General features: G+C 41.8%; 1 protein-coding gene across 2 annotated transcripts in view; it reads right to left on the bottom strand.

The window, feature by feature from the left end:
* The window catches only part of RASA3 (RAS p21 protein activator 3), a 149,030-nt gene that overhangs the window by 65,380 nt on the left and 55,893 nt on the right, over positions 1–27,757 (bottom strand). For both annotated transcript variants that reach the window (XM_064143680.1, XM_064143682.1), the window contains exons 4-5: positions 18,355–18,449; positions 2,995–3,071 (exon numbers count right to left, since the gene is read on the bottom strand). In XM_064143680.1, coding sequence (XP_063999750.1) covers positions 2,995–3,071; positions 18,355–18,449 — 172 coding nt within the window. The remainder of the gene's footprint in view (positions 1–2,994; positions 3,072–18,354; positions 18,450–27,757) is intronic.

Here is a 27,757-nt window from a genome sequence, read left to right as displayed (position 1 = left end):
AAGGAAGACAACAATGGGGAAAGATAGTGTCAGCAGACAAAAGCTTGTTGGGGCTTTGATTTTCAAGTTAATTTCTCATTTTCTAAGGACACAAAAGCTGCCTTTAAATCCAGATAAACTCTGAACACTATGATTCAGTGGTTAACGCCTCAGGATTTTTCTATGCACTGCAGCTAATACAATGTACTTACTGAACAATACCTCACAAATCACAGCTACAGAATGCATCACAAACCAGCCTAAGTATTTTCTCTGTATGCTAGAACATGAATGAAACAGCCTTCAAATCAAGGCCACAAAGGCAAAAATAGGAATAAAGATTAAACCCCTGTCTAATCAAATGAATAGAAAGGCAGAAAAACATACTGCTTGCTTCTGTACTGTTGAAGTTGCCACTGCCTTATTGCTCTTCATGAAGCAAGAAGATGCACACGTCATGTGTTAAGGAGTACTGTTTCAGACACCTATTGCTAGCATTTCAGGAATTTCACTGAAAAAGCCACTGGTACTACAAGATTACCAGGTCTTGTTTAACTGATGACAGAACCTTGAAAAGAAAGCTGGCTGTAGCATGGCATGATCCCTCCGAATAGAACAAAACAAGGCAAACGCTTCTGGAAGTCCTTCAGTGTAGCACCTAATCATTCAAAACAAACCATGCTGACAGTGGAAGGATGCTCCAGTTAATATATTGCTTGCAGAAACATCAGTCATACCCCACAATTAGAGTCCAAAACATACAGACAGAAGCCTTCGTGGCTGTGTTACAGCACTAAGAAATGCACTACACACTTACAGAGTGTCCAAAGTGGGGGGGAAGAAATCTGCTACTCCCCATAATTGCGCTTCTTTTCCTTCTCTAAGCACAGTACCCTCCAGGTCTGTTCTGGCAGTCCAAGCTTAATGATAAGCCCATTGTTCTGTGTGTCCCACATGCTTATACACCCCCACAGGGCAGGTATAATGGGGTTCAAAGAGAACAAACTGCTTTTTTACCCCCTCTCCTGCAAAGCAATAGAACCTATAGCAATGCAAATAACACAAAGAAAAGATGTCGGTATAGGACTTAGTAGATCACAGGATGTTAGGGATTGGAAGGGACCTCTGGAGATCGTCAAGTCCAGCTCCCCTGACAGACCAGAACCATATAATCTAGTGCAGGTTGCACAGGAATGCATCCAAAGGGGTCTTGAAAGTCTCCAGAGGAGACTCCACAACCTCTCTGGGGAGCCTCTTCCAGTGCTCTGTGACACTTATAATACATAAATTCTTCCTCATGCTAAGGTGGAACTTCCTGTGATGTAGTTAACATCCATTGCTCCTTGTCCTATCACAGGATGCAAGCAAGCAGAGGCTGTCCCTTCCTTCTTGACATCCATCCCTCAGATATTTATATACATTTATTAGATTCCCTCTCAGTTTTCTCATCTCCAGACTAAAAAGCCCCAGGTCTCTTAGCCTTTTCTCAAAAGGCAGTGCTCCAGTCCCTTAGTCATCCTTGTGGCCTTCTGTTTGACTTGAGATCACAAGTAGATCTCTGTCCCTCTTGAAACGGGGAAACCAGAACTAGATGCAATATTCTAGGTGGGGCCTCTCTAGGGCAAAGTAGAGGGGGAGGAGAATCTCCCTCAATCTGCTGGACACACTCTTCTTAATGCACCCCAGGATACCACTGGCCTTCTCAGCACCAAGGGCACATTGCTGTTCCACAGATAACTTGTCCACCAGGACTCCCAGGCTCTTCCCCACAGGGCTGCTCTCTAGCAGATGATCTCCTAACCTAACCTGTACTACTTCAGTTTATGATTCCTTCCCAGGTGTAGGATTCTGCATTTATCCTTGTTCAGCCACATTAAGTTCCTCTCTGCCTAGCTCTCCAGTCTGTTCAAGTCTCACTGAATGGCAAGTTTGATGCAGGTGTGAACTCTGGTTTCTCAATCATCACTTGGTCTTACTCAAATTGCACAATGGAAAATTACACAATGAGAGTAATCAGGTAGTAGTTAAAGGAAGGCTGAATACTCCAAGTACTGCACAGTTATACTAACATAGCAACTCTTTTCCCTTAAGAGTACAGCTATGTTCCCATGGCACCGTGTCCTAGTTAATAAATTCACTGGAGCTCACAGCCTTCACAGCAACGTTTACCATCCTGTTATTCACTCTGCTCTGTAGAAAGAAAGATCTCAAATGTACCTACACACACAGTTTTTGTAGGACCTGGATGGCTACCAAGGGTATATTCATGGGCATGTAAGACCATATAACCCAGCACACTCTTATGTCAGTGTGTGCCTAGAAGGATGGAGGTCAGTCACATGGCTCGCCTGCATTCAGTAACAGGTAAATACTATCATGACAGTTTAACAAAATCTTAGCATAGACAGTAACAAAATTATGTCAAATACTGAGAGAAGGATGGTCAGTAACACTCTTGAAGTGGCCACCTGAAAGGCTTAGTAAAGTCAGAGAACAATAGACTTCCAGACTCCTCAAAGGAAGGTAAAATCTTGACTCCCATCTGAGTCCTGCGGTTTTGAGTTTTAATCTGCTTCAGTTAGATTGCATGGGTGATTCTGAGACTACTTTAATAATTGAATGCAGATTTTGGTTTGTTAAGTGAGCTCTAGCACTGTCACCACTCAAGTTATGCTATGAATTTGCTTAGCTGGTAAAGTCCTTCACGCAAATCAGAAGGACATTAATATTATTCTTTGATGTCATCTTTATTATTTATGCCATGACTAAATTGGATCAGTACTTCATTAACATTTAAGACTATTGGGAAGAAAATTATGTAGATTATGTGGGGAGGAGAAAAGAAATTGGAGAAAATCTCACATCCTATCCATTCGTAAAGGGTTATCACTGATTAAGAACATTCCATGTCCAACCAGCGTTTTGGTTCCTCCAACTACTTTTAAATGAAGCACTGCACACCACCCACAATGAGTTGTGTTTCTCACGACTCTGCAGTTACATCTCAGATCCTACCGTGTTGCAAGCTTATGGCAGACGACACCAGTGTCTGTTATGACTTCACTCAGCCTCAGCTCGAGGTGGACCTTCCCCTGAAACACACCAAAAACACCACAGGAAAAATTAGTTTTGTGCATAGCCAGCCACACCACTGCCACTTCAAGCAAGTCAGCTAATGCAAGTAATTCCAGGAGTTTACAGATTAACGGCTGTATAGTGAAGGTATTTCACCTGCCAAACAATCCAGATCTGTAGTCCTTTCACTAAATTCCAGGGCACGATTTCCACCATTATTGTATCCCTGTATGTTTTACTAATTAAGGGTTATGGATGGCCTGTGGTTCTGACAAAATACCCTGCTAGAACTTTATTGATATTTAGCATTTTAAACATTAAAGATCTGCAACACAATTAAAAGATATCACAGCAATGTGTTATAAATGAATACTTAACAGATCTTAAACATTAAAAAAAAAATTACTGAATCACATAAGCCATGAGGAAAGTAACAGTAAAATTACACCAGGCAAATGGAAAAAAAAAAAAAAAAGGTTTTCCTGTGTTGCCAGTACTCCTAACATTTACTACAGCACAGAATTTAACTCCTGTACTGCCACATTAACTTTACTATGACTGGGACCAAGATGTTATGCTCAGATATGCTAAGAAAATAAAAGGTAATCATGAATACAAACTTCATTCCTCTTATTAACTCTATTACACTTCCAAAGACACAAGTATCGACACCCAATAGCAAAAAATCCAGCAATATTGCTAGAGTGTATATGTAACAAAATATATTCTGCATTTATTACTGACCTATTCTGACATGCCAGCACTGCTCATTACTTTCCACAAATCATCCTGGACAAAACTGAGTATGCCACTTTCATAACCACCTCTCCTCCATACTTTTACCAAAGCACTCTAGAATCCACACTGCTAGCTAGTCAGAGCTCTAACCCAACTCACGTCTATACCAAATCTGTCACCACCCCTTTCAGAAGATCTTCCAGATTTAACCTTTCTTTTTGTTGCACATGACAACATGTTCTTGCCAAAGACTCCACTGTCTCTTCAGACTGGTTACAGCAACCTCCTGTTCTAAGAAGGTATCTATCTTGTGTAACGGTGTAGTGTGAAGATCAAACCTTAGCCTCAAGTTGCAGCTACCCTACTAAGGTGATCTTCCTCTACAAGCAGACTTTTCTGGACAAAAGCTGGTGAGAGTAGCTCAAAGCAGATCAGGCAGTGTCCTAACAACCAAGGAGCATGGACATGCAGAAATTCATGCACATTCCCTGATCCTCTTACATTTAGACATATAACCAAACATTGAAGTTAGTGCCTGATTACTTGTCCTGAAGAAGACTATGTGAGATTCAGTTTCCCACTGCAATAGTCATTCTCTTTCCTCCTTTGTATTTCCCTTTCCCAGTACATTCTTTCAGCACTGTCTTGAATGCACACTTGATGTTTCCACTCATCCAACTTCTACCCCTCTATACTTAGACCTTGAGTATTCTGACTCAGTAGCAGTTTTTCCTATCAGGGGGCTGGAACGCAGGCCTTTCAAGTACATGGGGCAGATTATACTGGTTGGTTGTCCAGAAAACAGAAGAGACCTCTCCAAGCTGCATAAAAGCCTACACTGCAGAAACACAGCAGCAACACCTTGTTGGCATTTTGAAGAGACTCAAACATGTGGGAGTTTAAAAAGACAGCTAATGCCAGGTGTGGTTTCCCTCATTTGAAATTAATAATGAAAGCAAACAATGCAAACCCTAAATGTTGCATTTGGCTGTCAGACTCAGGATTCTCCTTTACACTGGCAGTGTACACAAATGCCAACATTTATAATTTCCTTGTAAAGCGAAGTCTTTCTTCATAAATAAAAGAGAGATGTCTCTGTACAAATGCATAAAACCTCTTCTGAACTCATCTCTTTAAGATTCAGTACCACTACAGCACCCATCACACCCATGCATGAGGGCTAAGCACACAACCAGTTGAGAAATCCTGTTGAACAGGACTTTTCTGGCTTTCGTTTTACTACATTCTCCCTTTCTCTTCACTGCTCTCTCCTCCACTGGTCACATTTTATCACAGCAGATTAACCACAAGTCTGGGGAACAAGTTTGTGTTATGAACCTATAAAAACATTTCTGTCATCTTTGCTGATATCCTGCATATTACCTCCCCTAGAGAAATCAACAGTAACACAAGTTTTGAAGAAATAAAGAGATGGAAATACAGATTTAGGAACTCTAGAGAAAACATCCCTTTGTAACAACATACCAAGATGGTAAGATACTGTTTTTATTGAAATACTTCTGCTGATATTAAAGAAAGGTGAGACTGACCCCTCTCAGGAAAGAAAGAATGCTCCACTACACTTAGATGAGCCTGAATGCAAACTGACTTTGAGTGCCAATTTGCTAAATCTCACACAGACCATGATAGAAGCTGCCTATTTAAAAAAACAACTTTAAATTAGCACATTTCCCAGTACATAAACACAGTACTGCCTTCTTTGGGCTGAGACGAAGTTTTTCTTGTAGCTGTCATTCTTCTCTTCTTGAAGTACTTGAAAATGATCAGCTGCTCAAAATAGACTCAAAGCTTCAGCAAAACTGAGACTGGCAACCCTAAAAACTATTCCCAGAACACCTCCTTGATTACAGTTAAAAGGCCAAATACACAAATCTATTAAAATAGGTATACAGTAACATATTTGCAGATTTAATTCACAGAAAATACAACTCCTACATAATGAGAATTATTTTTCCCAATTTAGTTACACCATTTGGCAGAACTCTGATGGTTTGGGTGTTCCCCATCCCCCCACACACACTTTGGAAATCACCCAGACTAGACTCAGCCAGCTCTGGAAATTTTGAATGAAGCTTTATATTTGCAGCTTAGCTCAATATACAAGCAGATATTTACAGTATACACAGAAATACACAAGGTAAAAGGTAATACAGAAACACAACTCCCCTCCCAGAAACCTGAGTCCCCAGGAGGGGCTCCCAAATGCCATTCCACCTTCTCCCACCCCTCTCAACCTTACTCCAGTCCCAAGGAAGAATGCAGGTTCGGGCAGGGGGTTAGGAAGCAAAGCGGATTAATCAGAAAGACAGCAGAGAGGCTAGAGAGGGAGATGCAGCTCAGAACTCCCGAGCAGAATTGGTGCCTTATCTATGTTTGTATTCTTGTTCTTCTACATCTCAACAAGCCTATGAGTGAAGTAGACAGCAGCACTGTTTCTCTTTCACAGCCTGTAATCTAGTTCTTCTCACCAAAACATTCTAGCTAGCTTCAAACTAGCACAAGAACATAAAGATACATCTAAAAAAAATTTACTCCTGAAAAATGTTGTTACATGGTCTACAAAATACTAGACAATGTATTTTTGTAAAGGAAGACAGAAACCTATGCAATCATCATAAAATCAGCAGTTACTCTAACCAGCAGAAGATCAGTTGATCACCTGTACTGGATTAAATATACCATAGAAATAGGGAGTGACTTCGATCTTTATTTACTCAGAATTTCACAGAATTATAGAATGGTTTAGGTTGGAAGGGATCTCAAAGATCATCTGGTTCTAACGCCCCTGTCATGGGCAGAGACATAGAATTGACCAGTGCTCACAATAAACGTGGAGGTAACAAAGGAATTCTTACTTTCATTATCATAGAACCATAGAATCAACCAGGTTGGAAGAGACCTCCAAGATCATCCAGTCCAACCTAGCACCCAGCCCTAGCCAGTCAACTAGACCATGGCACCGAGTGCCTCAGCCAGGCTTTTCTTGAACACCTCCAGGGACGGTGACTCCACCACCTCCCTGGGCAGCCCATTCCAATGCCAATCACTCTCTCTGTCAAGAACTTCCTCCTAACATCCAGCCTGTACTTCCCCTGGCACAACTTGAGACTGTGTCCCCTTGTTCTATTGCTGGTTGCCTGGGAGAAGAGGCCACCCCCCACCTGGCTACAACGTCCCTTCAGGTAGTTGTAGACAGCAATGAGGTCACTCCTGAGCATTATGAAAAGAACTACTGTGATAAGAGGAGTCTCTGATTGTACTAGGTCTGTGCAGTTACTGACAGCACTTACATGCAGGAAAGGTCAGATAATATGGCAGAATAAAGAGTATGTTGTCGCCGTTTTACAGATGACACAGTAGTCTGTTCCTACTCAGGCAGAATCCCAGCTGCAGAACTGCAGACTGAGTTTAGGATCAGTCCCAGGCCTGTCTTTTCCTTCAGCACAGAGCTTAAAAATACAACAAACAAACAAACAAAACCAGCACAGAGAAGAAGCCTGAAGTTTGATAAATCTAAATTAGAACTCATTAATTACTAAAAGCATCTCCAAAAGACACCCCAAAGGATATTCCTAGGAACAGCTATGCTCATTAGCATACCCTACACATTTGGAAGGCTAAGACCTTTTCAAGGAACAAGCTGAAGGAGTGCCAACTCAACCACTGAATGCTTCCTTTTTCATCAACTCCAGCTGATATGGATGGGTGGGTTCATAGGTCATAATGTCTTTCCTAATCACATCTAACATTGCATAATGGGGCCAACCAGCTTCCATTGTTCAAGTCTTGATTAAAGAAGCCATGCATAGACTGAATTTCTTGTAGGGAAGTAGACAGGATTTGAAAGAAAACCGGGAACAAACAAAGGTTTTATAGGGCCTTAGTGAGGAAAAATAAGTTATACTAAGCTTGTTAAATATCCCCTACACCAAAAAATAATAAAATCAAGTTCCAGTCTTGTTAACATTCTCATAGCACTAACAGATGTACTGTGGGAGAGTTACACACAGTGTTACCTGAAGAAACAACAACAACAACAAAAAAAACCACCACTTGAAATTGACCATAAGCTTGCACAGAAAAGAAAAAGCAGACTTGAAATCCTGCTTTTTATAGATATACAGGAAAACCCTGTCTCAAACCACCTCTTTTCTCCTTGGAATGCAGCTGTGAATTACTATGGATTGAAACATCAGAAAACAGTTGTAAAGTAAGCACACACAGGCCACCTACCTCTATCATGTTTCAGCAGTTGCAACTTTGTGGTTTTATTTAAACACAAGTGTGTGGAAGAAGAAATGAAAACATATGACTGTAAATTATCCTAAAGTTATTCTTATGACAAAACTCTGCCATGAAGCATTTTTAGCATCTTGAACAAGTGGTGGGCCTCAGAGGCAGTGTTTGCTAAGTTTCCCAGCACCACTGGGAGCCATTTCTGAGTGCAGTTACATGCACTCATTTTGGCCTGGAATTTGACACAGACCACTTGATCCAGCGACTGTGGATTCACATACAACATCTAATTCAAAACAGATGCGACCTGGGTTTTCAGGGGAAGATTTACAAGCAAACAGCGATAAACACTAAGAAACTCTACTTTGTATCTGAGCCTCTAGTAAATACACAAAAGACTCACAGTCTAAGTTCAAAAAACAGAAGCCAAATCTACCTGAAACTCTTAAATCATGTGTTTGAGGAAGCATCAACCAGATCTCCATCCTTTTTGTTACTCTGAAACAGTTTTTGGGAATCTATCACTTCTAAAAAAAAAACCAAAGGAAAATAACAAGTCTTCACAGCAGATTTTAAACCCCCAAAACCCCACAATCTGTTTCCTTAAACATGAAACATCAAGTCTGTGTTCATATACAGTGCTCACACAGCACCATCATTCTGTTTTCTACAAAAGAATAATGGTCAATATCACAAAAAAAGCTCCCTATAACAGTTTCTGTTTACTATTTAGCCTGCTGGACAAGAGGTTTGAGGTCATCCACTGTTATACGTCTTGCTAGCTCACCACATTCTGCTAGGGACTTTCTCCCCCAACATGAGAATGCATCTGGTAGAAGTTTTCCAAACACATGAGGACCCCAATCTTATAAACTTCTCAGCTCAACTCTACTCATCACTTAGTGTGGAAGGAGGGATTGGGATCCATCTTTAGCTCCTTACTTTTCCTTCTGCTGGCAGAGTGACTGCAGGCAGCCTCATCTCAGCTCCTGGAGATGGAGGATGGAAGAGATAAAACAGGGACAGATGTTGTAGAAGACTAGGCTAAGCAGGTGACATGAACCACAGCATTTGACTGAAGTCAGCACCTCATTGATCTGAAATCTCAAATTCAGGACTGTGACACTCTTGGTGTGTTGACTCACTTTCCCTTGCTGCAAGTGTTTCTGGAGGAAGGAGCATTGGAAAAGCTCAGCACTGCACTCTATTCCAAACTATGGCTGTTGCTTACTCTGCAATCCATGTTTGATTTCAGTATACGGCAAATGTTATTAGACAGATCCTGTCTATTTTGAAACTCTTCGGAACCTGTCTGTCAATTTCTGTCACTGGTAAAGCTTAAAGTTAAGCAATAAAACTGATTCAAACTCTAAGGGCCCACACTAAATGCTGTCATGAGGGAGTTGAAAAGACCAAAGGTGCAGCTACTAGTTCAGGTGAATCCAGCCCTGCAGTATTATCAGCAGACCCGTGTAAGGTCATAGCCTAACAGCAGGTTCAAGAGCAGAAGGAAGAGTTTGTCTGCTGTCTACATTTGCTGCTGTCACAGCTGCTCCTTCCATTAGCAGAGAACAGCAGGCTGCTGGGAAAGGTCTAAGGATCATGCTCCAGATTGCTGCCTGTCTGATTAACCACAGGGCAACATGCAAGGATCTGGAACAAAATCCCATCTAACAGTGAGGAAAGTGCAACAGCTCTAGTGAAACACTGCATGGATCAAGAAATGCTAAGCACAGCAGAATTGATGCCTGCTTCATCACCATATGTGCAAGTGTGTCAGAACTGCTCAGTAACTGGCAAACATCTTCAAACGACACAATGGTAGCCTTCCTATTTCTCTAAAGGAAGAATACTGTCATGTGGTCAAAATTCTTGTCATTAGTCATTTTCCTCTCAAATGCTTTGATACAACACAATAAGTAAGCTATTGGGCTTTCATTTGCCCAGCAAAACTGTTTTCTGTGGATACAGAAGCCAGATGTGGTTTGTTTTTTCTCTTTAAATAATGTAAATGTATTTTTCAGCAGTAGGTGCTCCTTATCACATTTCATATTACAGCTTAGCCTTTTAAAGCTAACAGACCAAAACTGGATAGACTGTCTTACCTCTTTTAGCTGATAAGACTGAATACTGTGCACTTACATTCACACAAAGAGGAGGAACTGCTGCCACAAAGCAGGATCTGGTCACTAACTGCTCTTTTTGTTTATCAAGCATTATTTACATTCAAGCATAATTCAGTTCTCTGAAATAATTTTGTTGGTAGGCATGCAGCCATAAATCTTCCCACCCTATCAAGATAGAGATTTCATCTCTTTCTGAAACAACTAGAAGAGAGAAACCTAAAAGCCACTGTTCATAAAATAGAAGGCAACACCCATTTATTTCCTGTGTGTGGTATAAAGCTGATACCAAACCTGGAAGCAGCTGCTGCTTCTTACAATTTGCATATAACCATGCTCACAGTAGGTTATCCAAAACGCATCAACAACTCATCTTGATGTCAGAAGCACTTAAATACCTACACAAAGATAGTTAATGTCAGTGTTGGACAGTGGGTATGCAGTGCTCCTAATTGTTTAATAGACTAGAAAATCCTGTCAATCACTGGAGTGTAACAGCCCTATATGGTTGCTCCTAAAGGCAATCTGCTCAATCTAGTTTATCTTCAAATCTGTATTCTCAAGACAAGTAACAATTAGCATCAGAGCCATTCCAGTTCAACACAATTTGACCTATGTATATAAAAAAAACATTGACTTAGACAGCACAGGAGGCAGGCCAGTATGGGAGAGACTATGACAACTTCCACAGTATTATGAAGGCAGGGCAAAACAAAACAGAGTAACACACTTCCAGCTTCCTCTGTTGATCTGGCATAAACTTCTCTAACTGCCATGGAGGACTGAATGGAGAAGAGCCAGTTCAAAAGGTTGTGGTGAAACTTTGGCCTAGCTGAACTCATGGCAAAACTCCCACTCTGGCAAGGCCAGGATTTCATTCATGAAGCCTGACAGGTTCTGCATCCAGTGGAAAAGTGCTGACAAAAGAGGAGAGGGGGGTTTGAGCAGTGCAGTGGATATATTCTTTTAGCTAATAAACACACAGGGCAGCACTTCAGAGTCAGCAGTGATTTCCAGCACAGCAAAAGGATTTTAAGTGTACTCTCCAAACATAACTGTACATAATGTTTTCCACTGAAGATGTACAGTCCAGCACTTAACACTCATATCCATCCATACTCAAGAATAGGCATGTTTAATCAACAATAGTCAAAGGCCTGTGTAGGCAAAATGCTAATGTGGTGGGAGGAAGAGAAAGGGCTTTTGGTGTCTGTAGAAAGTACTTCTTAACATCAATAAATCTTTTGCACAAAGCTCTGAGTACAGAAGGTTAAAATGTGAGAATCTGCTTCCTTAGTGCTGGTTATCTGCCCTACTGAAAAAAAAGGCATGTAAAGTTGATAGCCAATGCTTCAGACACATCAAAGCTCTTATGAGGAGGAAGGGGAAATGAGCAATTTTCAACTTTTTATGTCAGTTGTTTTTTGGTGTTTTTTTTTTCTTCTCTCTCCCCCACCAACAATGAGTTTTGCATAAGACCTTGAGCATGACTAGCTTTGGAAAAGTAGTCTGTCATGTAATACTGAGATCTCAGCTGTAGGAGAACATGGTCATTTCACATTTGTCAGTGAAGTGGAGGAAGTAACCAAAAGCACACTTGAAAAGGGGAACTTTTAAAAAGCAAGAGCCTGCACAGGAAAACATGATCTAACTTTCCTTGCATTTCTCCCCAACTTTGACATACACAGGCTAGATGGTTTGGTGTGTGCTGGTGTATTTTGCTATTAAACAGTAAGATTCTGGATCTGGTATGGAAGTTGCAGAGATTCGCAAAACAGGCTTAAACTATGCAGGGATGAAAGCTATGCAAAACCAGGAAAGGTCTTTTAAAGATCCCATGTGCGTTTGGGTTTAAATTCCCCTGAGAACACATGGCCCACTGAGAGCATCTGTCATCGACAGCCCCAGGCAAATATCTGAATCAGTTACTGTTGGATAAACTTCTGCCTGTGAAAAAAGGCAAACATTCATGGATCAAGAGAGATGTACACACAATAGCATAGCAATTTTTTTTGCTTTCAGTCCTCAGAAAGCATGAGAATATAGCAGATCCTGAAACACAAATGACTAATATAAAATGAGTATAAGTTCCACCCATAGTGTGCAACACCATGCTCTTAGCAACCTCCAATAGCTTAGAAAACTGTCTTTTTTGTGGCTAGGCCCTCCCCTCCAGCCAAGGCTGACCGACTGTTAATAGTTTATTCTGATGCAAAAGTTCATCCATTTTCAGTAATGCCTCAATTCCTGCTTTTTACTTCCCACTGAAGTGTTTGAGCACTTGTCCTGTCAGACTCTGGGTATTTAGCTCCTCCCACTGAAGAGCAGGCAGGCTGATCTACAACACAGAGACTTAGAATTCCTTCAACTAAATCTGCACGAATTCACCTGGTTATAGTTCCATACTTACAGCACAAATTTTCCAATCTGGAAAGTTAATCTGGAATTGTACATTGAACAGCTGCTGTTTCGTTCTTCATTTTGTATAATAAATCTTCCTGAGAGCATTTAACATCCTTTACTCTTTTTAAAACAGAAATATATTCTGAATCATGTAATTTCATGTTTGTATACCAAACACAGACACAGTTTTGATGGAGTTTAATAATTTGTTCTCCACAGAGGAGGTTTAACTTAAATGACTTAGAGCACAACAGTTTAATTATCCAGGTTATATCTAAAGAGCATTCAGGGTACACACTGATAGGACTATGGCAGACTATGCAATGTGTTATTTTCAAACCACCATGAGCAAAATCAGCCATTACAATGTGGAGGTATTGACTTACCAATAGAGCCTGCTGACTCCAGGAGGAAATTACAGTTCACTCCTGAATAACACAGTGCTGTGGTCTGATGTCTACTGTTACCATCCACCCAGATGAAGTGAAATTTAGGTGCACCTGATCATACTGATGATCTCAATAAGCTAGTTTGCTAGATCAAATGATGAACCAAAGACACAAAGGGTATGTGGGTAGCTAACGTGCAGTTTGCATGACAGGCTGAGCACATACACAGCACCTGTAGTCCTTCATGTGGGACTGTGCACCACACAAAAGAACATCAGTGGTGGTGAGATTACAGGCCTCTCTGCAGCTTTAGCCCAGATGGACAATACCCTCAATTTCAAGATGAACAATAATGCCAGCCTCTGGTACATCTTCCTGTCAAGCAATAAGTGGATGTCATAGAATCAGTCAGGGTTGGAAGGGACCACAAGGATCATCTAGTTCCAACCCACCTGCCATGCCCAGGGACACCCTGCTCTAGATCAGGCTGGCCAGAGCCTCATCCAGCCTGGCCTTAAACACCTCCAGGGATGGGTCCTCAACCACCTCCCTGGGCAACCCATTCCAGGCTCTCACCACTCTTATGCTGAGCAACTTCCTCCTCGCGTCCATCTCCAGCTTCACTCCTTTCCCCCTAGTCCTGTCAACCTTTGATATCCTGCAAAGTTCCTCCCCAGCTTCTTTGTAGGCCCCCTTCAGATACTGATAGGCCACAATAAGGTTACTTCACAGCCTCCTCTTCTCCAGCCTGGACAGCCCTAACTCTTTCAGTCTGTCCTCAGAGGAGAGGTGCTCCAGCCCTCTGATCAACCCAGGGGCCCTTCTCTGGACACGCTCCAGCATGTCCACATCCTTCTTGTAATGGGGGCGCCAGAACTAGATGCAGTACTCCAGGTGGGGTTTCACCAGAGCAGAGTAGAGGGGGAGAATCACCTCCCTTGACCTGCTAGCCACACTTCTCCTGATGCAGCCCAGGATCTGCTTGGCTCATGTTGAGTTTTTCATCCACCAGCACCCCCAAGTCCCTCTCCTCAAGTCTGCTCTCCAGCCACTCAATGCCCAGCCTGGATTTGTGCTTGGGATTGCCCTGACCCAGATGCAGAACCCTGCACTTGGTCTTGTTGAACCTCATGAGGTTGGCTTGTGCCCACCTCTCCAGCCTGTCCATGTCCCTCTGGACAGCATCCCTTCCCTCCAGTATGTCTGCTGCACCACACAGCTTGGTGTTGTCAGCAAACTTGCTGAGGGTGCACTCAATGCCTCTGTCCATGTCACCGACAAAGATGGTGAACAAGACTGGTCCCAGAACGGATCCCTAAGATACTCCACTTGTCACTGGCCTCCACTTGGACATGGACCCATTGACAGCTACTCTTTGGGTGCAGCCATCAAGCCATCTGACGAGAACACTGGTATCTGTGCAGGCTCACAACTAAGAGTTCCGCTGTCAGCAACATTCTAGTGTGGAAGTTTAATCAAGTCATAACCTTGCTTTGCACTTCTGACAACACAAAGTATCTTTTATATGGCAGTAAGAATTAGCAATGTTGGAAAACCATGACACTCAATGCAAAGGTTCAAGCTAAACACCTTAGCAACTGTGTCCTATGGAGTTCTACATCACTGCCACTTTTTTTTTTACAATATATAGCATTATTTATTTTGTACAGTATTAGTATACTTAAGGGTTACAGCTTCTGAATGGAGAAAGCAGCACAAAAATACTATGAAATCAAATCACATTCCATTAACACTAACATTTAATTTTTTGCTTTACTATTTTGCATTCACAAAAGAGGAATCTCCACATCACATCATATTCCATTCTCTCTGTGTGTATGAAGACACAAAAGAGTGCTTCCATTTTGAAAATTTGCATCATTTCTGGAACTCATGCAAGTGAGGCTCAAACCAGAACAAAATTTTCAGTGCTACTTATTAGACTTCAGATAGCTCAAAATACCTTGCATCACAAATGTTATTATTCATAATCTTAAACCAGTTCTTTTCTGAAAAACAAGACCAAATGTGTCCCAGAGCTGGGCACCTGAACACCACAGAACCCAAGATCACTAACATTTCAATAATACATTGATTTTAAGATCACAGTATCACCAAGGTTGGAAGAGACCTCACAGATCATCAAGTCCAACCCTTTACCACAGAGCTCAAGGCTAGACCATGGCACCAAGTGCCACGTCCAATCCTGCCTTGAACAGCTCCAGGGACGGCGACTCCACCACCTCCCCGGGCAGCCCATTCCAGTGTCCAATGACTCTCTCAGTGAAGAACTTTCTCCTCACCTCAAGCCTAAGTTTCCCCTGGCATAACTTGAGGCTGTGTCCTCTTGTTCTGGTGCTGGCCACCTGAGAGAAGAGAGCAACCTCCTCCTGGCCACAACCACCCCTCAGGTAGTTGTAGACAGCAATAAGGTCTCCCCTGAGCCTCCTCTTCTCCAGGCTAAACAATCAGTGTTGCTTGGTTTGCTTAAAAACTGTTTGGCACAATGTGAAGAGACATGTCAAGTGTAAAGAAAGACAGCAGCCGATCACTGTCACCCACTTTTTTTTTTCCTATCTCAGCCTAATGAATTAGAAGTACTAGTAAGCTGTTCTCTTTGACACTTTTGAGGCTTGTTTTCAGTTTTGTTTGGTTGTTGTTTTGGGTTTTTTTTTTCATTTGTTTTAAATTCCTCACTCTGACTCGTATGGCCTCTAGCAAGACACATTCTTTCTGACACTTACTCTCACTGTATTCAAAGTGTGGGAGAGACAGTAGCTTACCTACATATGGTTCTGTGATGCATAACTAAATAGTCACCAAGTGCTCTACACCGTGGAAAATAGTACTGAAGTCACTGGTCAATCAAACCAGAAGTACAATACAGCAGGCCACCAGCATGCATGCTCAGTGTTTACTCCACTAGATTATGTTGGCCAATAGGGACAACTGCTGGAATGATAAAACTGATATTTGGCACAATAAAATTATTTTTTATATACTAGTATGTGCATGCTTTACTGAAAATGTTAACTGCTTCCATGTCCTTATTCTCTTAAAAACAAAGAAAAAAGAGTGGAGTAGCATTCTCAACTACTTACCATTAACACAAATACCATTTTTTCCCTTTTAAATTAAAAAGTGGTTAGAAAAAGATACAACTGAGGTAACATTAAAAAAAACCACCAAAAAATTCCCTCATTTAGCTTCATTACATCTTCACTTATGTAACAATTTGTACAAAACATTTACCAATCTGTTTCCACTACTATGGAAAAACAAAGGCCTCTTGCAGACTCCTTAGCATAAAGACTGCAGAACATCTAAGTAAAGGCATAAATCAGAGTGCTGTTCATATTTATACTAGCTGTAATAAATGCTTATCATGGAGCCCAGAAACTGCTTTTAACACTTGGGCTCCTGTAAAGATACAAACAGAGGAAGTGATAAACTGTTCAAACAATTACAGAGAACATGCTTTCCAGCAAATATTGTGCTCCTTGTCACTCCACAAGCTTAGCACTGCCTGTGTGATTCTCTGTTACGAGTTCACAGCTTACTTGACCAGTGCTGTCCGAGGAAGCACCCTGGTTTAAAAAGCTCCCACAAGTTCACTCTTCTGCATTGTTTATTTTGTTAAAAGGTTCTCTAAATACTGGCCTTCTTCAAATGATAAATTACAAAGGGAAAATTGTCATATCCTACAGGAAATAAACATTAAATCTATTGTTTAAGTCATTGTCATAAGAGGCTTTGGGCTAAGAAGAAAAGGACACCAGAGTAACTCAAATAGACCTCAAATTTAAACTGTTAAAAGACTTTCCATTACAACTGGCCTTGAAATGCAGCACTAAGGATCAATATTTTACAAGAGAACTCTACAGACCAAGCAGGCTGCCACGAGGCTCTTTGCATCATGTGCACATGAATGCATTATTCATTTCTCCAAACCAATAGAAAACCTCACTCTGAATGCATGTTCATGTGTGCTTCATTACACATGTTGGAATGAGTGTACATTGCAAGTATAATGTTCTGACCTGGTGTGTGCAGACCTGCATGCAAACTGAAAAGCCAAGTTGTCATTTCCAACCCTACTACACAGCAATACTGAAGCTGCATTTTCCTGTGCATTTATTTGAGATCACAGGATGTTAGGGGTTGCAAGGGACTTCTGCAGAACTTCAAGTTCAACCCCCTGCCACAGCAGGTTGCACTGGAACTCATCCAGACAGGTCTTGAAAGCCTCCAGAGAAGGAGACTCCACAACCTCTCTGGTGAACCTGTTTCAGTGCTCTGTGACACTTACAGTAAAGAAGGTCCTTATGTTGAGGTGGAACTTCCTGTAGTTCACATCTATTGCCCCTTGTCCTATCACAGGGCACAAGTGAGAAGAGCCTGTCCCTTCCTTCTTGACACCCAGCCCTCAGATATTTATATACATTAGATCCACCCCACTCAGTCTTCTCTCCAGACTAAAAAGCCCCAGCTGTCAGACTTTCCTCATCAGGCAGTGCTCCAGTCTCTTAATCATCCTAGTTGCCCTCCATCGGACTCTGAAGTAGATCCCTGTCCCTCTTAAACTGGGGAACCCAGAACTGGAAGTAATATTCTAGGTGAGGCTTCACTAGGTTGCACATGTCAGGCATTCATATCTCTGCCCCCCTAGGCAAGTACTGTGGTTCAGAAGTGATCTGGATATATACTTAGAGGGGAAAAAACCCAAAAGGATAAAAAAAAGTAACTGATTTATATTGGCTGGATACCCTGCATCACCATTTTAATTTCTTGCCTTGTTATAACGACTGTTTCTTAATACTCTAATTAAATCGAATCTGCTTCAAAAGAGGCAAAAAAGGACTTTCATTGCATACCAAAAATCTGCAAAACACCAAACCCTAAATGGAGCTGGAGTGATGCAGTTATCGCCATTGCCACAGTTTGCAGCAGCCCCTAGAAATCTGGCAAGGAGGAGTGTTTTCCTCATCTCACGTGTATATGTTGCCATTCCTGTGACAACTTGCCTAGGTAATTATTTACAATAATACCTGCAGACACTATTTTCAAGCTGGCTCTGCTCCCTAAGGAATCAACAGTTATTATAGGGTTTTGACGTTACTCAATCCTTGAGATAACCACACCCCTCCTCGTATCAGTGATACTTCACATAGTTTTAATTATTTCTCTAGGCAGAATCCTGCCCCTATTGATTCATGCACAGCCATAAATCACCCTACATACACATGCTACAAAAGATCACTGAAATCTATGCCATATCAATAAGCAAAGCTGCCTTTTTGCAGGACAGATGCTTTGCTTCCCTAATGCCTTAGAGCCCATAAAGCTGCCATGGCCCCGTTACAAATAGTCCTTTGCCAAGATAATCTCACCTGTACTTCTGAATCAGCATCAACATGCTGGAGTTGAAACCAGGTGTCTCTGTTATGATACTTCTGCAGATCTTCTTTCTGTATAGCTACCTTTCCTGGAAATAAAACAAATCAGAAGCACAGTTTAAGACATGCTATAGCTCCCTCAAAGTACATTTCCATCAAAACCAAGTTTTAAAACAATAACTTAAGGACTGTCCTATTCAAGAAAGGCTTCAAGGCATACATCTTTACAGAACACATAATTCTCACAAGTAGTTTTTTCCACACAATATTGTGAAAGACTTCAAAATTCCTGAGATCATACTCACCTAGCAGACTCAAGCATTGAGCTCTGTGAATAAGCTTGCAAGTATGCTTATAGTAAAAGTATGGTTGCTGCTTCTTTGATGTGACAATTGGGATAACAAGTTAAAAAACTACCAGAGATTTTTTGAGACAGATGTTTATAACAATCCCAAGATCAAGTCCTATGCATGGGGTTATTGATAGCAATATTAGTATGAGGCTTTTCACTATATAGTTTGGTAGGTAAAGGGCAGCAACCTGAGATATCAAGTCACAGCAGATTCTCCAATGTGCATTTTGAGGCTTTATTGACTCATCCCATTCACTCAAATCTTGCAGAGTTTGTATCCTGGAACCCAAGTATCATCCCTAACTGTACAGAGGGAAAAAAACCCAACCAAACAAAAAAAACCCACAAAACAAACATCCAAATAACGTTGGGCTTTTTTTCTTACCTATTTAACTTCCCTCTTATCCCTACCAAATTAGGCAGTTTTAGTAGTTACAGCAACAGCAGTCAGTTCCATGTTGCGAACTACTCTGCATGCTGCTAAGGGCTAATATATATGTAAGGGTGAAAATTTTACCTTTCCCAGTCTCTTGGGCACTATGTAAAGCACTCTGAAGGGCAATGAAACCTTTTTCTAAGACTACTTATTTGTATGTGCAGAACAGAGCATGGCATGCCCAGGGGCCATGTGATCTTCAAAAAGCAGCCTCGGGCTGGGTGGTTTCCCAGGCACTGAGCAAAGTGGCATGATCAAAATGAAAGAAACCAGGACAGCCAGAGACATTCAAGAGGCTCAAGAAAGCTGGTTGTTGGCAGTGTGGTTTGGTAGGAGACCTTCTCTGCTAAAGTTGCAACCACTACTTCAGTAGAGAAACAGACTTCAACCAAAGCTTGCTTCAAACTAGCACACTCCTAGATAAAAATACATCAGTGGACACGGTCTTAGTGGGAGAGAGGTTTTCAAGGCTTCCCAATCCCATGCACTTTGGCCAGAGTTCAGTACCCAAGAACACATTAACTGAGTAAGTTTACCAAAATAACACAAAACAACAAAAATGCAAACAAAAAAACACGCAAGGAAAGATTTCTTCAACTAAAAAACCAAAACCACCAAAAACCCCCAACCAATCCACACCACAGAGGACTAGGAAAACAGCAAACATGAAGTATTTTCCCTTCTGAAATCTGTCAGTTTACAAAAGTTGCAGCATTACTACCATTTGTTCTCTCAAATTTTGCCATTTTTTCACTAGCTGTTTTGGAATGGGTCCACCCAGCTCTCCTGTTTGCTGGGCTTCTCCATGTACCCTGCTGCAGCTGCTGCCACATCCTTCTGTCACACTCAGACTGCCTTTGGTGACAGTTTGCACAGAGCTGCTGACCCTTTACTCCCAAGTCTTGCTCATTCTGTCTCAGCACTCTCCTCTCCCTGCTTGTCCTTATAGAGATTACCGGATCCATCTCCTGGCAAACACTAACCTAGAGGTTAACAAGGCAGATTCATTGCCAGGCTTGTTACTAGATATACAACTTCTTAGGAATGCAATAATTAGATTACACAAACCTACAAAACATTACAGCAGAAAGAGTAAATAAGATATCTGAACTGTGCTGAACAGAGGACATCTGAGAAGCTTTCTAATGATGGCTGTGTATTTTCAAATCTTATACTTCTATTTTTCAAACACAGCAGCTTCTGGGCAACCTCATTTCTCTATAACATCTTGAGAGAAGAATGCATTTTAATGTATGACCTTCCAATAATTGCTTTGGACTTCATTTGAAACTGTTTACTTTTGCTGCTTGCTATCCTCACTGTACCCTTTAATCCCATGCAGAAATCCTCCACCCAAGTGCAGAGCAGCATGCACACTATTGCCTGTAATCAGTCTCATTCACAGTCACCTCCCAGGCAGAGAACATCCTTGCAGAAAACTCAAGGACAATTACATCAACATCTGCACCTGTATGTAGCACAAATAGTGGTGTTATCGCTTCCCCCTCTTTCAGCAGGGTGTTCCACTGCTCTCTGTGTAAAGATAACTTAGGTGAGACTGACCATATGGTCAGTGCAGAGTGTTTGGAGACAATGGTACATGCCTCCAGTTCCAAGAGAGTTAACATGATGGTACAACCGTTTTGACGAGGAAAGTGTTTGAACAGCAGTGTTTGCTCTGCACACAAACAAGTAGTGAGTGAAACTTATTGACTGGGCTGGCTAGAATCCAGGGTTTTTAACCACATACCAAGTGATCGACAAAGGAGAAAAATCTACTAAGGGGGGGTGAAAGGCAAAAAAAGTAAGCAGAGATTTGGGGGAAGGATGAAAAAGGGACTTTGTCTTTGGCTACTCTAAACATATAGAAAAGGTATATTACTGATAGGGCAGGTTGATCTGCCCTGTTAAACAATTCTCTGTGTACAGGAGTGCCCTGTACAATTTCTGTTTATAACCTGCTTGCACCAGCCCCATCCATATGCTCACTCAACATCCGTTCCTGCTCCTCCTCATGAGGCTAAGCACGGTCAGGCCCTGCCCTCCTCTAGAGTCACCTCTGCTATGTCACCAGCTGACCTATGTCTGACCCGGCTCAAACAACTTCTAGCCTCACCAGGACTAGGTTAACTCTAGACAAATAATCACAGGCTGTTGGCCTTTGTCACTTGACCCAACACTACACGACAAGGGCCTATAACTGTCATTGAAGGTGAGCCTGACAGAAGAGGTCAGAGAGGTTTACCACCACTCCTTTACAGGACGTTTTCCTCTTTGTGGTTCCTCAGCGTGCTCCTCAGCTCCAGCCCATTGTCTCTGGCTCTTTCTCAAGACTTGGTTGGCTGCCAGGCAGCAAGAGACTCCAAAACTTGCACCTGAGGCACCCAGCCACTCCCGCTGCTTTCCTCAGAGCTGCCCCAGCTTCAACAGAGCCAGACTGTAGCCTTTTAGACTCTGCAGGAGGAGGCAGGCAATGCCACATCAGGCCAGACAGCACAAAGTGTCACTGCAAAGCTTCACTAAGTGACACTCCAGAAAGTGATACTCTCAGCAGCAGGACCAGCAACAATGAGGTGTAGGCATTCTTCTCATCTGAACGAATTTCTTTCCAAAGTCTAACATTATCACACTTCAGGATGGGGGGGGGGGGGTAGGGAAACCCCCACACTTACATGGTTTTTACCCATACAGCAGCAATTCCCATGTCACTCCAGTTTAGACTGAACAGATCATCAGTGGCACATTTAAATCCTAAACTCTGCATTCAAAACAAAGATGCGAGATGCCACACCTGATCCCTTCCTTCTATGAATCCCTCTTCACAGGGGTAGAGGGAACAAAAAGGTAAAAAAAAACACCACACACAACTACCAACAACTGATTATTTTAAACATGTGGCCAGCTCATGGATGAATGAAGGGCCTGCATGGTTCTAAGGGTGCAAATTCCACTTTATGATCCCTGGTGCAAAGTGATCTAAGAGCCTCCTACTTTCCCCCACAGTGTACTCCTACCGTTGTGGCTGGCTGTTCTGTTGAAGAAATGAATCCAAACTAAAATCTACTGAACAAAAACAAACATGAGAAGGGAAGAAATAAGTTTCAAGAGTTATGTGTGGGTGTTGTTGGCATTCTAACACAGATTATTTCAGCTGACCTGGTTTATGGCTTCCCCACTCAAGAGTCACATTGACACTACTAGAAGATAGCAAAAGGTCAAAAATTTGGGCACAGACACAGAAATATGCAACAGGGATGAGGAGGGACTTTTGGCCACAACTGCTCAGGAAAGTGTGGAGGCACCATGCCCTCAATACCCATCCCTCGCTGGAGTTTCAAGAGCTCTTCCCAGGCAAGTCAGTGCAGCCCATTAGCTATTCCTGGACGTGTCTGGGCTTGTTAATTCAGTGTCTAACATTTCCACACAAACACTAACAAAACTGATAATTTGGTTCAGGCATTCTTCACCTAGTCACAACTGCTTTTGGCCTGGATTACCTAATGGTGACAAAAGGATTAGACACAAGTTTGAGTATTACATCTCACCTTTTAACACTCATTTGCCAGTTTGCAATGTTTACCTGACTGCTGGTATATGTGAATATTTATAACAGATGCTAGGTTAGAAGATATATTCCTATAGCAAAAGAAAAAATATTCAGGACAGCAACAGAATTATAAAAGGGCACAAAGGCTTACCTGAAAAAATGATCCAACAGTTATTTCATGGAACTCTATAACCAGAGCATTTCAGGAGCTCTTGTATCACAGTATCACAGTATTATCAGGGTTGGAAGAGACCTCACAGATCATCAAGTCCAACCCTTTACCACAGAGCTCAAGGCCAGACCATGGCACCAAGTGCCACGTCCAATCCTGCCTTGAACAGCTCCAGGGACGGCAACTCCACCACCTCCCCGGGCAGCCCATTCCAGTGTCCAATGACTCTCTCAGTGAAGAACTTTCTCCTCACCTCAAGCCTAAATTTCCCCTGGCGCAGCCTGAGGCTGTGTCCTCTCGTTCTGGTGCTGGCCACCTGAGAGAAGAGAGCAACCTCCTCCTGGCCACAACCTCCCCTCAGGTAGTTGTAGACAGCAATAAGGTCACCCCTGAGCCTCCTCTTCTCCAGGCTAAACAATCCCAGCTCCCTCAGCCTCTCCTCGTAGGGCTGTGCTCAAGGCCTCTCACCAGCCTCGTCGCCCTTCTCTGGACATGCTCAAGCATCTCAATGTCCCTCCTAAACTGGGGGGCCCAGAACTGGACACAGTACTCAAGGTGTGGTCTAACCAGTGCAGAGTACAGGGGCAGAATGACCTCCCTGCTCCTGCTGACCACACCATTCCTGATGCAAGCCAGTATGCTCTCTTTATCTGGAATACTTGCACAGTAAAAAACATAGGACTTTGATTTCTGCTGCCAAGTGAGCTGAAGCAATAGAATGTAGAAATTTCAATACAACATCCTCCTATGCTGACTGCAGTATAGTAAATTTATACCAAAGGGTCAGGTCTAAGCTACTATTTAAGAGGCCCCAGACACCTAATTAATTCAGTCTTCTCTTAGCTCTCAGACTACTTTGTCTCCTATGTGTTGCAATGTTAGGCAGTAAGAGAATCTGGAACCTAGTTCAGAAATTGCTTCATGCTGTGTATAGGCACAGTATATCAATGGATTAATTTACAATAATTGATATGAAGGTGCAAAAACACAGTCACTTTCAATATCTGGAAAGATAATAACAAATCAAGATCATTTTTTATGAATATTTTAGGCTGAAAAAGCCTTATGAGCCTAGTTACCTTGAAACCTCCAACCACTGTTATTTCAGACTATCTGGAATTTTATGATTATTTGCATGAAGGGTTATTTGTCTTCAAATAGAAGTACAGAAATAGAAGTACAGCTAGATGCCTGCCTTGTTCAAGAAGAGCACAAATTCACTCAGTCCTCCCATAACATGGAAAAAGATTGAAACAAGCAATTTCCCTACTTGAGGATTAGAAAAGATAAGGATAAGAATTAGGGGCAACATAAGGCTTCAGATCCTTAGCAGCAGCACAATAGCTCCCTCCTGACTCCTGTGCAGTGCACCATGAAGCACAAGCACTATCAGACCATCTGCTACCATGGGTATGAATTAATGGTGGTAATGACAGAACACTTCCATCACATCAGTGGTGCATCCTACACAGAGTATTGATGTGTACTGTATTCAGTACTGATGTGGCTGGTTTTTGTTACTCCAAATATAAGAATATCCCTCATGAAAAGGATTTTTCTCCCTCTGTGGGATTTATCTTGAATCCTTATTCAAGATACTGAACAGTATCCTGAAAAAATACTGTGGATAGGACATGGTGTCTGTCTTAAAAAGAAGTGAGCTTCAGCATTTCATGGACTACAGACTAGCAGAGGAGTTTTGCTGGCCACAGTCCAAGAGATCTCACCTAGCTGACACTGTAACTTTTACTTCCTCCCAAGAAAAACAACCCCAAACCAAACAGGAACTAGGACAAAACCAAAACCCTACCCAGCCACACCTCTGACATCTCTCTGACAGCTATTCTCTGGGCCCTTAAAGCATCTACACATTTGAGAAATGTGGTATAGCCTGTGACTGGATGCAGTGGGAGAGCGGTCCTCAAGTCAATGTTGTCTGGCTTACAGTAGGCACCAAGACCTAAGCATGCTGCCTGCACTGAACAACCATCTCCTTCATTCCTCCATCACCAGTCCCTTCCAGGTCCTACCACCAGAAGCCAGTGCTACTACATCATCTTCACAATCCTAGTCTTTGTTTAGTTCAAGTGAGGCATAAACCTGAGAGACACTGCTTAACATCTGCTAGTGCTGAAATAAATCACGTACTGCAGAAAACAGAAACCCAGTTCAAACTACAGGAGTCAGAGAGAAGCTAGGAGGATGCATCAGAGATGATATCCAAAATACAGATAGTATTAACACTATCATTTGGTAAGGAGAAGAGATGCATAAAAGGACAATCAAGGTTCTAGCACATTATGCTCAGTTGTTCTGTGTATAACATGTGTGCTTGCAGGAGGAAAAAGGAAAAACATGCATTTTTGAAAGTCCTTTTTTTTTGTTTTCCTGCTTTTGTGGCCATCTGCTACGTTAAAAACATTGTAAGTGCATCCAAACAATTTATTCTATGCACAAGATATTTATTTTGGGCTTTCAATGCAACTTTAGAGAATCTTGTCAGAATAATTCTCATCTACAACTTCTCCAGGCTTGTCACTGTGGGACAGAATCATCCATTTCCTTTATTTCATTAGTAGCTCTATTTATACCACACTAAGTAGCTGTTATTCCCATGTCACCCAACAGTACATCACAGAAGCAGTAAACCAAGTCGTGACTCCTGCCTAAGTCACAGTAAGGGTGGAGGAAGCAGAAAGAACAGAGTTTTCTATTAAAATACTGATCTCTGCTTCACACTGCATTGGATGATTATTTTTTCCACTTAGCTGGCAAGAAGCACAGTTTAGCAGGAATAAGCCTTTCTCAATTTTTCTTTTAAACTACTAAAATAATCAAAAGGCGATGCTTCAGCTACATTTAGCAACAGCTCCCTAATAGCAACAAATGGTTTGCTTGGATGTTTAGTTATATATGGTAGCATCTCTATATAAACACACCTCCTCAGCTTTGGAAGTAGTTATTAACAAAGGCACAGTCACCTCAAGAATGCAAAGCCTCAAACGGTTTTCAGTTTCAGGGTGTTTTCATTTTGAGTGTCCATGAGATTTGGTTTCATTTATTCTAGTGCAAAGCATCTAAATTTAACTAAATTACTCTGAAGGCAAATTTGGTTTATTGACATACTTTACTTAAACTTATCTAATATTGAGCAGGGAGACAGACACAACTTGCTATGATACAATGGCCATGAGAGTTTTGATTTGTTGTAGAACACACCTAACAACTTCAGTAAAGCTGATTTACAGCTGCTAAGTTACAGTAAATGTAATCACTTAATCTTCTTCCCAACAGCTTTCTCCTCCTTCATTGAAAAGCTCAAGCATTTCACACCTGGGCTTCATTCAGTATCATTTCATTCCCACCAGCACAGCAACCAAGACTTCCCCCTTATTCAGGAGTACCATGAACTTAAAGGAAATTTCTTACTCCCCAGTGCAGTATGGAGGCCAAGATTTGATAGAGTGTATTCACTTCTTCCCTCAGATCTTCAGAGGGAGAGACATTTTGTGCAAAAACAAATGAAGTGCTGAGGTGAAAAGACAAACAAAACAACACATTTATTTCAGTAGAGGATAAATAATTGTGTACTTGTCACCTGAAGGTGAGATAATCACTATTTTCTCAGCACAGCGTTAAATGACTTGGGGTGGCACATTTCCTGTTTTTTAAACTGATCTATATGTTCGAGGTCACAGCCTGGTCACAGGCTGGCAGCCTGTACACCAACTCAGAGCATATCACTGAGATTGTTTTCTTCACTACCTAGCTCAATTAAAGGGAGGAAAGAGCCTTCTGCCCCTCTGTATCAGCGCAGCATGAAGCCAGGTGGGAGTTAATCTCCACTCCCAGGCAACCAGCAACACAACAAGGGGACACAGTCTCAAGTTGTGCTGGGGGAGGTCTAGGCTGGATATTAGGAGGAAGTTCTTCAAATAGAGTGATTGGCATTGGAATGGGCTGCCCAGGGAGGTGGTGGCAGCACCGTCCCTGGAGGTGTTCAAGAAAAGCCTGGATGGGGCACTTAGTGCCATGGTCTAATTGACTGGATAGGGCTGGGTGCTAGATTGGCCTGGATGATCTTGGAGGTCTCTTCCAACCTGGTTGATTCTGTGATTCTGTACAACATTTCTACAAGGCTGACAACTAAATATATTCTTTAATGATTACCTTGTGATATATTTGCTTACTTAGTAGCCCTTCTACTGCATCCAATCAGAGGCAGCTTTTCTCCCACTACTGCTGAAGGGGTAACAATTGACAGTTTTTCAAGTTAACCCCATCTCCTCAATATTTTGTCTCATTTTAACAACTAGATCAAAATAGATTTCCTATGTATTATACAGACACTTTCTATGAAATTGACCTCTACTCCTATTTGACCATTTGAAAACAAATAAATCTAATTTTAGATGGAATTTAACATTTCAGTAAAGCATGTCAACATGTTACAAAAATCGGTATATATTCTCTAGCCAGTAACAGTCAAGACACACAGTATCAACTAAACAACCTAAAGGTAGTTTACTTCCACAGTAACTATACTGCAAATTTGCTACATGTTATCTAAAACAGACAAGTCATATATGAGATTTACTGAGCTATTAATTTTCTTCATTGTATTTGCAATTCACACAGCATTCAAGATCCCTCCAAGACACAGCTTTTAAGGCGTTGCATCTGTTTAGCTAATGAAATCCCAGATGACTTAGCAAATTATAATTAGGGAAATGCAAATGTAAGAAACAAATGTGCAGACTCAAAGATATCTTTATCTGCACAATACTCCCATCCTGTATGCCAAAACATTACAGCATGTTCCAAAATGTATCTGCTACACACGTGTTGCAGTTTCTGAGTTTGTTTGGTTCTCCTCGGAAGTTTCTGTCA

The sequence above is a fragment of the Pogoniulus pusillus genome, chromosome 5 (assembly GCF_015220805.1).
Source record: "Pogoniulus pusillus isolate bPogPus1 chromosome 5, bPogPus1.pri, whole genome shotgun sequence".
NCBI lineage: Eukaryota > Metazoa > Chordata > Aves > Piciformes > Lybiidae > Pogoniulus > Pogoniulus pusillus.
The sequence above is the reverse complement of the archived record's forward strand: the minus strand, read 5'-3'. Positions and strand labels throughout refer to the sequence as shown.